Source organism: Xyrauchen texanus, chromosome 9, assembly GCF_025860055.1.
Source record: "Xyrauchen texanus isolate HMW12.3.18 chromosome 9, RBS_HiC_50CHRs, whole genome shotgun sequence".
Taxonomy (NCBI): domain Eukaryota; kingdom Metazoa; phylum Chordata; class Actinopteri; order Cypriniformes; family Catostomidae; genus Xyrauchen; species Xyrauchen texanus.
In genome coordinates, this window is record NC_068284.1 from 18,458,286 (window position 1) to 18,471,182 (window position 12,897).

Below are 12,897 nucleotides of genomic sequence, written 5' to 3' on the forward strand. Positions count from 1 at the left end.
CTGGATCTCAAACCCAAGGCTGATTCCTGAGCTTCAGAGTGAACAAATAGTATATTGTCCTTGAAACATTGAGTGTTTAAACCACAGCTGTCGTCTGGTAAGGGGCAGTGGTGTCTCAGGGTTACTGTCCAGAAAGTTGGGAGTTCAAGCCCCAGCACCACCAAGATGCCACTGTTGGGCCCTTGGGCAAGGCCCTTAACCCTATCTGCTCCATGGGCGCTGTATCATGGCTGACTCTGACCTCAGCTAAGCTGGGATATGTGAAAATTAATACATTTCACTGTAAATATGCAAAAAACTGTATAATGTGTGACCAAAATAAATGATTATTTTCTATTCTGCCTCCTTTGGTTCATCTCAAGGTCTTCTGAAAATCATATTTAATATGTAGTATTTTTTCTGTCCCAGGTTAACTGTAACTTTTTCTTGACTTTGCTGTTTGCCAGTCAAACTTCAATCATGAGGTGTTGGTATTGTACTATGTTCGTGTACCTGAATGAGATGAAAAACTTGAAAACACCCATCTTATGTTCTTGAATCCCTGATATATTTATAATCTAAACTGATCTAGTCTTTCCCACTTAGAAATCCATTATGTATGGTGTTTTATTGACCTGGCTGTTTAAGCAGCTAAAGGTCCAGTTTTACCTCGTTTGCCATGAGCAAACAGAAAAAAGTACAGCGATACAGATGCAAATAGCAAAGACAGCTTTCAGATGTGCCATATGTACTGTATACTTTACCAGGGCGCATAATATAGTCATATGAGTGGTTTAAATGTTTGAGACAAATTTGCTAGTCCATTTAAGAAAACAGCAGTTAAATGTGTGCCTTCAAATCAATCACAGATTTTGTCAAATTCATTGTGTTCCTATGGCATACTACTACTATACTATACTGTACATGTTGTACCATTGTTTCCACAGCAACACCTGATAACACTAAGCTGTAAATACCTTTCAATACACCAGAATGCCTTTTTATATATATTAAAAAGATTGACCTAAACAGCACATTAAACACCATCAGAAGCATCCTTAAGAAGGTTTCAAGAGCCATATTAAATTCTGCATTTTGATTAAAACCATGCAGCTCTCACAAAAAAGGAAAAATATAAGAAATTGCTGAAGAAATACTCCAATGGGCCATCTGTCCCTTTTGTTTCAATGATTATATTTGAGAATCAGCTTTTTTGTGGAAATGATGCAGTATATAAAAAAGGATACAGAAACTTACTATAGCTAAATGCCACTTAACTCCATCCTTGCACATTGCAGATGAGATATTTGTGGGTTTACCTCTAAAAAATAAACATCCAACCCGATTCATCCCCTGAGCCCTTGTTCAATAGACCCCTCAACCTAATTGATTCTTTTGACATGACATGCAGCAACTACATGTTCATGTTCAATCCTTAGAAACTTTGCATATACACGATAAACAATTGTAAATGTTTTCTGTATATCATGTCCTTCAATAAAACCATCAGAAGCTTTTGGTTGATTTCTCTTCCACATCTTCTGTACATGTTATAGCACTTTCAATATGAGTGCGACTCAATGTACCATCGGCTACCATCAAGTGAAGAATTAGACCCAGACAGGATGGGATGTGCGGAGTTGTTTGTAAATAAATACGTAGAGAAATGCTGCTCAGTGGGGGAGGTCCCCATGGACTCTGAGATGTTACGTATAACCAGGACTTTTCAAAAAAAGACAAGTGGTATCAGAGCACAGTCAATTCAGTCTTTCTAGGGCACAAGTGACTGGGCAGGAGGGTGTGTGGCTTATACACAAGAGGACGGGCTAATTCCTCTCTTGCACAAACACAGTCTCCTGCGGACACAGTCCTGCTTCTTGCAGTGTGATGTCATAGTCCAAGTGAGCGAGTCTTCGACGGGGGAAGTTGGTGACAAGTTCAAAACGTTCATTGGGAAAACCCTTCGACTGAACGTGTCTCACCAGTGCCTGAAAAACAAAATGGAGAAAATAAAGAAAATGGAGGGTACAATTATAGATTTTCTATAGCCTGTTCTTACTCATGAACTGGATTTCACCCAAATATCAAAAATCTGTCATAATTTACTCACCCTAATGTCGTACTAAACCTGTATGATTTTATTTCTTATCTGAAACACAAAAGTAAAAATGTTCATGAATATTCCAGACCATCTTTTCAATACAATGGCAATTCACTTTAAAGTTTAAAAAAAGGACCCCAAAGTATTATAATAGTAGTCCATGCAGCTCATGCATCATATTGCAAGTTATCTGAAGTAGGGCTGGGTATTGATACAGATTAAATTCACAAGCTCTCTATTCGATTCAATATGGATTCTTATAGGTATATTTCAGTTATAATATCCATTTTACTTACAGTTGAAGTCAGGAGTTTACATACACCTTAGCCAAATACATTTAAACTCTTTTTTTTTTACATTTAAAGTTTTTCACAATTCCTGTAATTTAATCGTAGAAACAAATTCCCTGTCTTAGGTCAGTTAGGATCACTACTTTATTTTAAGAATGTGAAATGTCAGAATAATAGTAGAGAGAATGATTTCTTTCAGCTCGTATTTCTTTCATCACATTCCGAGAGGATCAGAAGTTTACATGCAATTTGTTAGTATTTGGTAGCAATCCTAGATTGCCATTGGTCAGGCGTTTTTGGGTCGCCTTTCACAAGCTTCTCACAATAAGTTGCTGGAATTTTGTCCCATTCCTCCAGACAGAACTGGTGTAACTGAGTCAGTTTTGTAGGCCTCCTTGATCGCACACACCTTTTCAGTTCTGCCAACAAACTTTCTATCAGATTGAGGTCAGGGCTTTGTGATGGTCACTCCAGTACGTTAAGTTTGTTGTCCTTAAGCCATTTTAACACAACTTTGGAGGTAATCTTGGGGTCACTGTACATTTGAAACACCCATTTTCAACAGAGCTTTAACTTGCCTGAGGTGTTGAGATGTTGCTTCAATATATCCACACAATTTTCCTTCCTCATGATGTCATCTATTTTGTGTAAATGAACGTTGTACCTTCAGGCATTTGGAAATTGCTCCCAAGGATGAACCAGACTTGTGGAGGTCCATATTTTTGTTTCTGAGGCACTGAGTTTGAAGGTAGGCCTTAAAATACATGCACAGGTACACCTCCAATTCAGTACACCTCCTATCAGAAGCTAAATGTGTAAAGGCTTGACTTAATTTTCTGGAATTTTCTAAGCTGCTTAAAGGCACAGTTAACTTAATGTATGTAAATGCTTGACCCACTGAATTTTGATATAGTCAATTAAAAGTGAAAAATTACTCGTGTCATCCACAAAAATGTCCAAACAACTTGCCAAAACTATGACTAATATTAAATCAGTCATGGTTAAAAAAATCTTCAACCTAAGTGTATGTAAACTTCTGACTTCAACTGTACATATTAAAGAAATACTCTCCCAACTTTTGCTGTCATTTATACAAGAGACCTTCTACCCATGTACATTACGAAAAAAACATCATCATTTCGGTCACATTTTAGCTTATCAAAAATGTAAGAATCCATGTATTCAATCATTAAATATGATATTACATTGCAAATATTATCTTTTGTTACATGTATATTGTTTAATGCATAATTTATACTATTTACAAGGATTTACATTGTAGAACAAGTGCTAAAAATCAGTACCGTCTTTTAAGTAAACTGGCACTTCTGTAAAGAGCGCCTGTAAATGAGCACACATTAACGAGAAAGGACTCGAATGGCTTCTTTACATCATCCATGCTATTTGTGTTTAAAATTAAATGTTGTTGTTGTTGCAAGTTCTTGTGTGAAGTTTGTATGCTTTTAGATAGGGCTGCATCTAACATTTATTTGATAATCGACTACTTGAACAATTATTAGAACGATTATTCGACTATTTGGGCGATTATGCCTCGACCTAAACGGTTGCATTAAACGTGCAAAATCATCTTTTTAAAATACATTTGAATTACATTCACTTAATAACAAGATTTTTATTTAATACAATTTAATTTAGTAAACAATTCACTGCAAACAAAATCACTTTTTATCAAGTGTTTTTCTTTTGTTTTCAATTTAAAATATCAATTTTTTTTAAATCCTTAAAACAAGATACATTTACTCGAGAAGCAACATAGATATTTAGACTTGCTTTCAGAGAATGTATTTTGAGTATGTGTATTTTGTATGTTTTTAATATTTTTTTTACTTCTGTCAGTCCCAGTGTCGTCTAATCGTTTCAGCCCTAGTTTCAGAAAACTTGGAATATGACACATGAGTTGCATGGACAACTTTTATGATAGTTTTGGGTCATTTGTTTAAGCTTTAAAGTGAGTCACTATCAACTGACATTGTTTTGAAAAGACAGTCTGAAATATTAATTAAAATAAATTTCCACATAAGAAAGAAAGTCATATGGATTTGGAATGACATGAGAGTGAGTAAATTATGACCGAATTTTCAATTTTGGGTAAATTGTTCCTTTAAAAGTGGTGCAAGATCATTCACCCTTTACATGAACACTGCAATAAGAAAAACTAACTAAACAAATATTCAAACTATACCCACCATGAGCTTAGCTTTAGCAGACAATGCTATTTGTTCCCTCTGGCCATCTGGGTATCGCAGCATTAAGCGGGCTTTTGGACCTGCAGAAAGAGTCATTTCAGTTATCAATGTATTAATTAACTCAGAATATGGTTAGCATACCAAAATGCTCAAATTATTTAAATAAAAGCAACAGGGAATATATGCAGAGTTTCTGCAGGTTTTATGAAGCTAAATTTAAGACATTTTTAAGACCTTTTTAAGACCACCTAAATACAATTTAAGGAATCAATGTGCATTTTGTTTTTATTTAATACTGCCCCGAAGAAGCTATGTGACAACACATCCTCACCCACATTAAATATGACAAAATAGAAAATGAATTTACACACATGATCCTGTTTAGAAGTTGACTTCAAATATGGCGTGTTGCTTTCTCTATGATCGATGACTGTTTGTGTAATAATGGTTCATGAATCCCTGCTTTCTCCTGAGCAGTGAAGATGTCCACTTTTCTTAAGAAAAAAAACCCAACTACAGTAAAATTATTTGGTTTCTCTGCATCTTCTGCACATTTGAATCCTTCCCAACAGTGGCATTACATGAGGTCCAGATTTTGACAATTGATGGACTAATACACAACTACTACAAAAGGTGCAAACAATTACTGATGCCCAAGATGGCAACATAAGAAGAACCAAGGGGTGCAAACTTTTGAACAGTATGATTTGTGTAAATAAGAGTACATTTTGTGTAATGTAGATTTTGAAAGTCAGAACTACATAAAAAAAAATCCTTTAGAGGCTATTTGTATGCATTCTGAAAGGGGTGTGGAAACTTTTAAAACAAAAGGGTTTTGCAAACTTCTGCACTTAACTGTATACACAATATAGTTTGTGAACATTTACTTTTTAACTACATTTTAGCTTTTTTAAATGTACAAATTCCATGTAGCCAAACCTAGCCGTCATATTGTATGTGTAATTATGGAATGACTTCAAAAATGTCACACCATTGTAACCACGAATTCAAAATACAACCCCCACATCCGAACATATAAGTGCTTGTACTATGTAAACAGTGCAGTGTAGCTGTCTAAATGTGACATTGTCTGATTTATCTCCGTGCTCGTGGGAAATGAACATTCCCACAGAAAAATACTTGCTTACATATTCACGTGCTGCATGAAGAAATAGATCGGCTTCTTTTAGCTCGTTGTTGAAAACACGTTTTGTTTTATTGGTGCATTTCTACTTGTGCTGACTGACAGGATGAAAAAGAGTGCGCGCCACGCATAAGACGTCATTCCAGATACATTTCAGCAGAACGACTAAAATGAAAGTATCATCAAATCAACGTGCAACGCTGCGAAATTGCTTCTCTTCTCTGCAAACAATACTAAAGACAATAGCAAGAAGGAAAATTAGTACATCAAATTTAAGTAGAAAAAAAATCAGTGAGCCTACCAGCTGAAACCAGGACATAAATACAACGTTTAGAGAATTGTCGGGATACGCCTCCTCAAAACGAGACGTCTGGTCACCCTACTTAAACGCAATGAGAAAACAATCCCTCATACAACATTTAATGCCATGACCGTATTAATTAAAAACGTATTGCTCCGATTTAAGAACTTTTTAAGGACTTATTTTGCGGAAGGGCTAATTAAGACTTTTTAAGACCCGCGGAAACCTAGACATAAAATAAATGCTGCATACCATTGTCATCTGGATCTGTTGTGCTGGTGCCGGCAGGTTCTGGATGCTGGTGTGATGTGGATCTGTGGTTCTCTCCAAGCCACTGCTGGGACTGTGTCTGTCCTGTCTGACTGTGACTATTACCCACAGACTCTAGATGGTTCTTCTTACTCTCCTCTTTTCTGTGGCACAGCTCTTTGTGTGGAGTCTTCCTGTGATGAGCAGGGCTATCCGGTCTTGTGGGTTGAGCTGTGGGAGGAGCTAACTCTGTGGAAACATGTCCATCCAATATATCCTGCCCTCCACCAGCCTCGCTATCAGAGCCATCCACTGAGATCAGGCCTTCACTGTCAGAGAAAGGCTCAGCGTCTGAATCGTCATCTGATCGTGACTCTGCCTTTTCCTGGGTAGACTCGTAGTGTGTTTCATGAAGTGAGGCCTGGATAGCTGCCTCTAACTGGCTGTCTTCACTGGCATCTATCAAACTCTCCTGTATAGAGAGAGAAAAGATGCTGACCTGCTGAACTGCTCTTTTCAGGAACTCCAGGAAACCTACGTTTCTGGACCTTTAAACTGAAAACTTACAGAACGAGCACGTTTGGCAGGTGGTTGACTGGACTGCCCATCCAGCTGACCATGCTCTGATAGGAAGCCTGTGACCTGATCCAGGAATGAAGAGACATCTAACTGGTTCCACTCAACCATCTTTTGTCCTGTATTTTCAGACAACATATAACAGAAACACTAAAAAAAAAAAAAAAAAAAAAAAAAAACATTTCTACACATACTGAGGTCTATCATTGACCTTAATAACAAATTATGTTTTTGTCAAAGAAAAAGAGTAAAATGTTAATAAATGCTCTTATGTCTTGTGTTTCTCACCTGTACGGGGGTCCAAAATAGAAATATAGGGGAACTTGTTAAGCTTATAAAACTGAATGTACCTCTGCCCTTCTTCACTGTCATGGTACACCTGCAAATACAAATTAACATAATTCAAAACAAATCAGGTTCTTGCAGCGGAGATGACAATTAAGTTTAATACAATAATTCAAACCGATAACTTGTGACTTCATTAGCCATTTTGTTTAGCTCAGGGTACCCTGTCTTTCAGATCAATGAATTTCCATGCCTTTAAAGGCATTTGTGATTTCTGGACACTTGATTTATTTATTTTTTTTAATAATTTTGATTTAGACCCATATTCGGTTTGACCGATGTTTCCACTAAATCGGTTATTGGTTATTTAGTATTGGATTGACCAATAAAGTTGGGCACAAAAGGCTTAACATTTTAAACACTGATTAATTGAGGGGATTTGAACTTGGCTTTGAAGTGTATATTACAACTAAAACTAGTCAAACTAATTATTTGTAGACTGTGCGTAATATTCGTGTTGTAAAGCAGTTCACCAGAGGTTAGTTATTCATGATTCATTTGTTAATGTGCATACCGTTATTTTGGACATTTAAACAATCCGTATTGTAACACTCATTACAAACCAGTATAAGTCAATCCCTATTTCAGACTAGGGGGCACGATTTGGACAAAAAGTCATATTGAGATTATTTTGAAAAATATTGCAGTTGTAGTTTGAACTGTACGGTTAATATCAACCGAACTAAATATTTTCGAGCAGAGAAACCTAGAAAATGACATATTCCCTATAGAAATTTCCAGGACTTTTCCATTTGAGATTGTATTAATATCTCTGACAATATTGGTCATGCTTTATGTTTGTTTTTGCATACAGCCAGCAAAGAGAACACAATAGAAAGATGTGTGGTCTATTTATTGTCTCTCCAAGGCGACAAAACAAATACATGTTTGTGCCAATGTACCTGCCAAAATATAAAATGTTCTCTGATGATGGTTTTCACAGCATCATTGCTCCACACATCTCTGTTTAGACACTGGCAGGCAAAATCCTGGACATTCTGGATGTTGATCATCAGCCATTTGTTTTCAAGTTGACCACAGTCTTTCGCCTGGTGTGAGAGTGAGACATACACTTATCGTAGTACACATGACTGATTAGCCAATCTCTAGATGTGTTAATCTCAGGTAATTTTCACTTATTAATAGGTGTATTGACAATATATCATAGAGATTACCGTCTCAAAGCTTCCTTTGTGCATGAGTTCAATAGGAGGCCGGAATAAATCGGCTAGAGTGCTCAGCTTCTTGTCCATCGCACTCCCGTTTCTCAACTCCTGCTCTTGTCGGACTAGAATGGTACAGAATTACGGTTTTAGAAGATGCACCTGCCCACATACTGATCCTTTTAAAGTATGTAGAATTGAGTGTGCGCTGGCCGTGTGAATCACTGTTACTCACTGGTTTCAGTCTGGAAATCCCGAAATCCATCAAAGATTGATCGCGCTGGTCTACGTCTCTTTGGTACTGTGAAAGAGGGAAATGAAGTTGACATAAATAAATAGTTTACCCCTAAAATGTATAAACGAAAACTGTAATACCTCCAAACAAGGGCTCTGGCTCGACCAGAATGTCTTGCTTCTGCGGAATGGGTGCTCGCACATCATCTCTGCTAGAAAAGAGATATTATTCAACATTAATACCAGGCTGTTTCAGAGCATGCTGTAGACTTGCCAGAATATCATAATTTTCACACCGGTGCAGCGTTCATGTTCAAACCGACTATTACCGCTGGTTGGAAACTAGATGGTACTATGGGGTAATTTTCATTAAGCAATAGCCTCCACAATAACGCAAGGCAGCTTGATTTCAAACTTTGAACTTCAGTTTTTATTTATTTTAAATAAAAATTCAAATTAAACTGAAAAAAGTTCAAAAGTGCAATTAAAATGAGTGTTGTTCAACTTTTTGAAAGATTATCATATATTTTCAACATTTGTAAAGTAGGGATGAAGCGATTGGTCGACGTTATCGACAACGACGAAAATAAAAAAATATCGACAAATATTTCGTTGTTGAATAGTCGTTTTATCTAATTTAACGTAACATGAGATCACAGTAAAGTCGAATGATAATGTGTGAGAGCAGCACTGCAGTTCACACCTAACTGAGGAGAGGAAGAATTACACAGCTCTCAGTCCAGATGCAATCTAAACTTTCCAAACAGCTTCATTATGAAGTATAAGGGAATTATACAAATATACCAAATAAGTAATTACTGAACTTTTTATATACGAGTGTTCCACGAGACTGCATGCCTCTGAACAAAGATTGCATCAGACATGCATAGACGTCTATTCTGTCATCTGTTCTTAAAAATATAATAAAATGTGTTTCTTCAAGCACGTGTCTCTGTGTCTAACAACATTTCTTGCGTCATTTAGAATCTGAAACGTCTTATAGTAACCCACCATGCACATTATATTCACAACCTGCAATTAAACGTCTTCTGTCAGTGCACATACTTTGCTGCCTGTGTAATTTGATACATTGGTAAAGAACATCTGGCTTTCAGTATATTATTTAGGTTAATTTATCATGGTTGCAAACTCTTCATTAGGCAACTATTATTTAAGGTTATTTGTTAGGCTATTGTATTGATATTCCATTTATAATATTTCCCACTTTTACTCCGTATAAAATTTCACACTGGTGTTGTCCCTTGTACCAAGTAAAATCGGTAACACCATACACCGTGGCAACCCTAGCATGCAGTGACTTCCATACTACTTAATGCTGCATGGCAGAGCCTTTTGGTCTTGCTTGTCAACAATGTGCCATGTAAAATCACTCACTCTACTGGGGGTTTTCTGCTGCTCGAGGGACCGGCTGAACTGGCGCTTGTGCTGGGCTCCTCTGCAATCCCCCCTCCATCTAGGAACATGGTTACTGCCATCTCTAGGTTATTGTTACATGCTTCCAACATATGCTTTCCTACACTCTCTGTGGCTCCTGCAAACACACATAAACATGAAAAAACACTGAGCATTTATGGACCCTATTCACATACAGTGATGACTTGATTCCACCTTATTGAGCAGCATAAATCTAGCAAAAACAAATTGTTTTCAATTAAGTGTACATTATATTATACTTAATATAAAAAAACAATTTTTACAAAAAATAATAATAATAATAAATATATATATATGTATGTGTGTGTGTGTGTGTGTGTGTATGAAAGCATAATAATGAATTTTATCTTTTGCTGTTGGAGCAAACGGGTAAGCAAAAATGTAATTAGCTGTGGTCTCCTATTCCCCATTCCAAACACAGATATGTAAAAAAAAGAATCCATTAAGTGAGATGAAATGTGAACACGCTGAAATTAAAGGAATAGTTCCCCCAAAATTTGAATTCTCTCATAATTTACTCACCCTCATGCCATCACAGATGTGTTGACTTCTGCTGAACAAAGATTTTTAGATGAATATTTCAGCTCTGTAGGCACATACAATGCAAATTCAATGGGGTCCAAAACTTTGAAGGTCCAAAAAGCACATAAAGACAGCATAAAAGTAATCCATAAAATCCAGTGGTTAAATCCATATCTTCAGAAGTGATATGATAGGTGTGGGCAACAAACATAAATATTCAAGTCCTTTTTTACTATAAATTCTCCTCCATGCCTAGTAGATGGTGATATGAACAAAGAATGTGAATCACCAAAAACAAAAGAACGTGAGAGTAAAAGTGGAGATTTATAGTAAAAAATGACTTAAATATTGATCTGTTTCTCACCCACAACTATCATATCACTTCTGAAGACATGGATTGCTTTTATGCTGTATTTATGTGCTTTTTGGAGCTTCAATGTTCTAGTCCCCATTCACTACATTGAATGGACTAACAGAGCTGAAATATTCTTCTAAAGGTCTTCGTTTGTGTTCAAAAGAAGAAATTCATTCACAAAAAATGAAATTTCTAATTAGAAATGGGTATGCTACCTTACTTATTGCAGCTGCCTGAAATATCTTCAAATTATACCATCATCAATAAATAAGGCTTTTGTTTGATTATGTGGTGACATAATATGTTATATACAAATTCATAAAGTGCAGTTTCACCCATTTTTGACAACCTTGTTAATTAAGCAGTCAAACAGACAACGTGCACAACATTAATAAAATAAAATGTTTGTTTTGTTCACAGTATCGTTTTTTTCACAAGCACGGTTTCATTTTTAAACATATTTTAGTGATTAACCCAGTGTGTCTAAATGGATAATAATTATGAAATCCGCCATATTATTTAGCGAAACCAGCAGCCATACAAAATTTTTTTTTTACCATGGTAACAATAGTTCCCGCCAAAATCCCATATTTTATTTAAAATGTCAAGAAGATTCCAAAGGTTTCGCACAACTTTAGAAACATAACGGAATCTTCTTTATACAGTGTAACACTAATTACAACCATATTGCATTTGTAAGGGAACTTGTGTTGAACATTAAAATTATTTAATGTTTACCATTTTAAAACTTTATAAAACCCTGCTCCTAATGCAAACATCTTAAGGTTTGCTCAGTCCCTTATGATTTGTATTTATGTACAAAGGTTTAAACGATGTGAACATTTATTAGAGGACTGAAATATGTTGTTGAAAATGAACTAAGGGCAGACCCTTTCGCTTGTTTCAGTTCTTAAATCACCGCCCCTTCAGAGGACGCATGCGCACATCCAGCGCATCTTTCACCTTTGCAAAAAAGTGGCGAGCTCCGAAACATGGCCATGAATTTCTGAGCAAAAACCCCCCCCAGAAACTACCGAGTAAAACAGGCCCTCACGCAAGGCTCAAATAGTGTGTATGCACCGTTAAGAACAATTGAATTAAACGGTCCGGGTCCGATAAGCACATCACAGATGTGTATGTTTCAATCGGATGAGTTTAGAAAAGCATACACACAAAACGGTTAATTGATTTATATCTGCCTACACAAACCGCCATGTTGTGGACTGTGACTCATGATCCACATACACACTTGCTGAAGTTGTTAAACACACTCGCGGTGGTTGGAAACATCCCAGAACACACAGTCAACCTGTAGCATTTAAATGTGATCATAAATACAATCGTTGTAGATTAAAAAATCATATTACATTACTAATCTGGTTTACTGGGGTGGTTTAAATTTAAAGGTGTTTCACACACAGCGATGATAGAATAACAGAAGCAACATTGCAATCACATGCTCAAAGTTCAGTGCGAGAGTTTGTGATGGCCATGGACACAATTGAATAATTAAAGTTAACATCTGATCGTCCCGTTTCTGTTCTGATTTATTTTCTTTTGGATATAGATGCATAATAACGCAAGTGGAGATAGCAGCTAGCCGAAGCTCTTTCGTTAGTCTCTTTCCTTTGCATGACAGAAGAAGCAGATGCCTCTCCATTATTCGTCCCTATACAAAGCATTTCCAAAGGCACCTCGATTAACTCCAGCAAAATGGTCTATACAAAAATTCCCACAAAAGGAAAATGTCAATATTTACCAGTTATGGCTGTGAACTGTTGTATTAACCCATTAACCCCCGGGGCCGATGCGTCTCCGAGAGTCGCCATCTTGCCGCCACTGAAAACAACACGAATTCGCGCATGCGCTAAGTCGACCAATGGGATCTCTTACTGCGCGTGCCTTCGTGCGTCACGTCATTGGATCTCTGGGAAATGTAGCTCTTCCGTAAACTGGATTTTTCAATGAATTTGGCC

General features: G+C 36.6%; 1 protein-coding gene across 3 annotated transcripts; it reads right to left on the reverse strand.

Annotated features, from left to right (window-relative positions):
* Positions 1-724: 724 nt before the first annotated feature.
* On the reverse strand, positions 725-12,781 carry LOC127649209 (UBX domain-containing protein 7-like). 3 transcript variants are annotated; one of them, XM_052134212.1, is made up of 12 exons: positions 12,681-12,781; positions 9,985-10,141; positions 8,731-8,801; positions 8,591-8,656; positions 8,368-8,480; positions 8,095-8,241; positions 7,136-7,226; positions 6,839-6,966; positions 6,275-6,743; positions 4,578-4,657; positions 2,090-2,128; positions 1,829-1,967 (listed from the first exon to the last, which is right to left on the reverse strand). In XM_052134212.1, the coding sequence occupies exons 1-11, from the start codon at positions 12,748-12,750 to the stop codon at positions 2,102-2,104; spliced, it is 1,419 nt and encodes a 472-aa protein (XP_051990172.1). In that variant the 5' UTR covers positions 12,751-12,781; the 3' UTR covers positions 1,829-1,967; positions 2,090-2,101. The 3 variants fall into 3 exon arrangements, with proteins under 3 accessions (XP_051990170.1, XP_051990171.1, XP_051990172.1); XM_052134210.1 differs by lacking the exon at positions 2,090-2,128 and having other exon boundaries at positions 725-1,967; XM_052134211.1 differs by lacking the exon at positions 2,090-2,128 and having other exon boundaries at positions 727-1,967; positions 8,731-8,798.
* Positions 12,782-12,897: the final 116 nt, after the last annotated feature.

What these genes read in the sequence shown, in the direction of transcription:
- LOC127649209 (XM_052134210.1), bottom strand. Translation starts at nt 12,750, where the DNA reads ATGGCGACTCTCGGAGACGCATCGGCCCCGGGGGTTAATGGGTTAATA. An exon ending in ACAAAGGAAGCTTTGAGACG is followed by an intron (nt 8,242 to 8,367) that starts GTAATCTCTATG and finishes CTCTCACACCAG; the next exon opens with GCGAAAGACTGTGGTCAACT. An exon ending in CTGCCAAACGTGCTCGTTCT is followed by an intron (nt 6,744 to 6,838) that starts GTAAGTTTTCAG and finishes CTCTCTATACAG; the next exon opens with GAGAGTTTGATAGATGCCAG.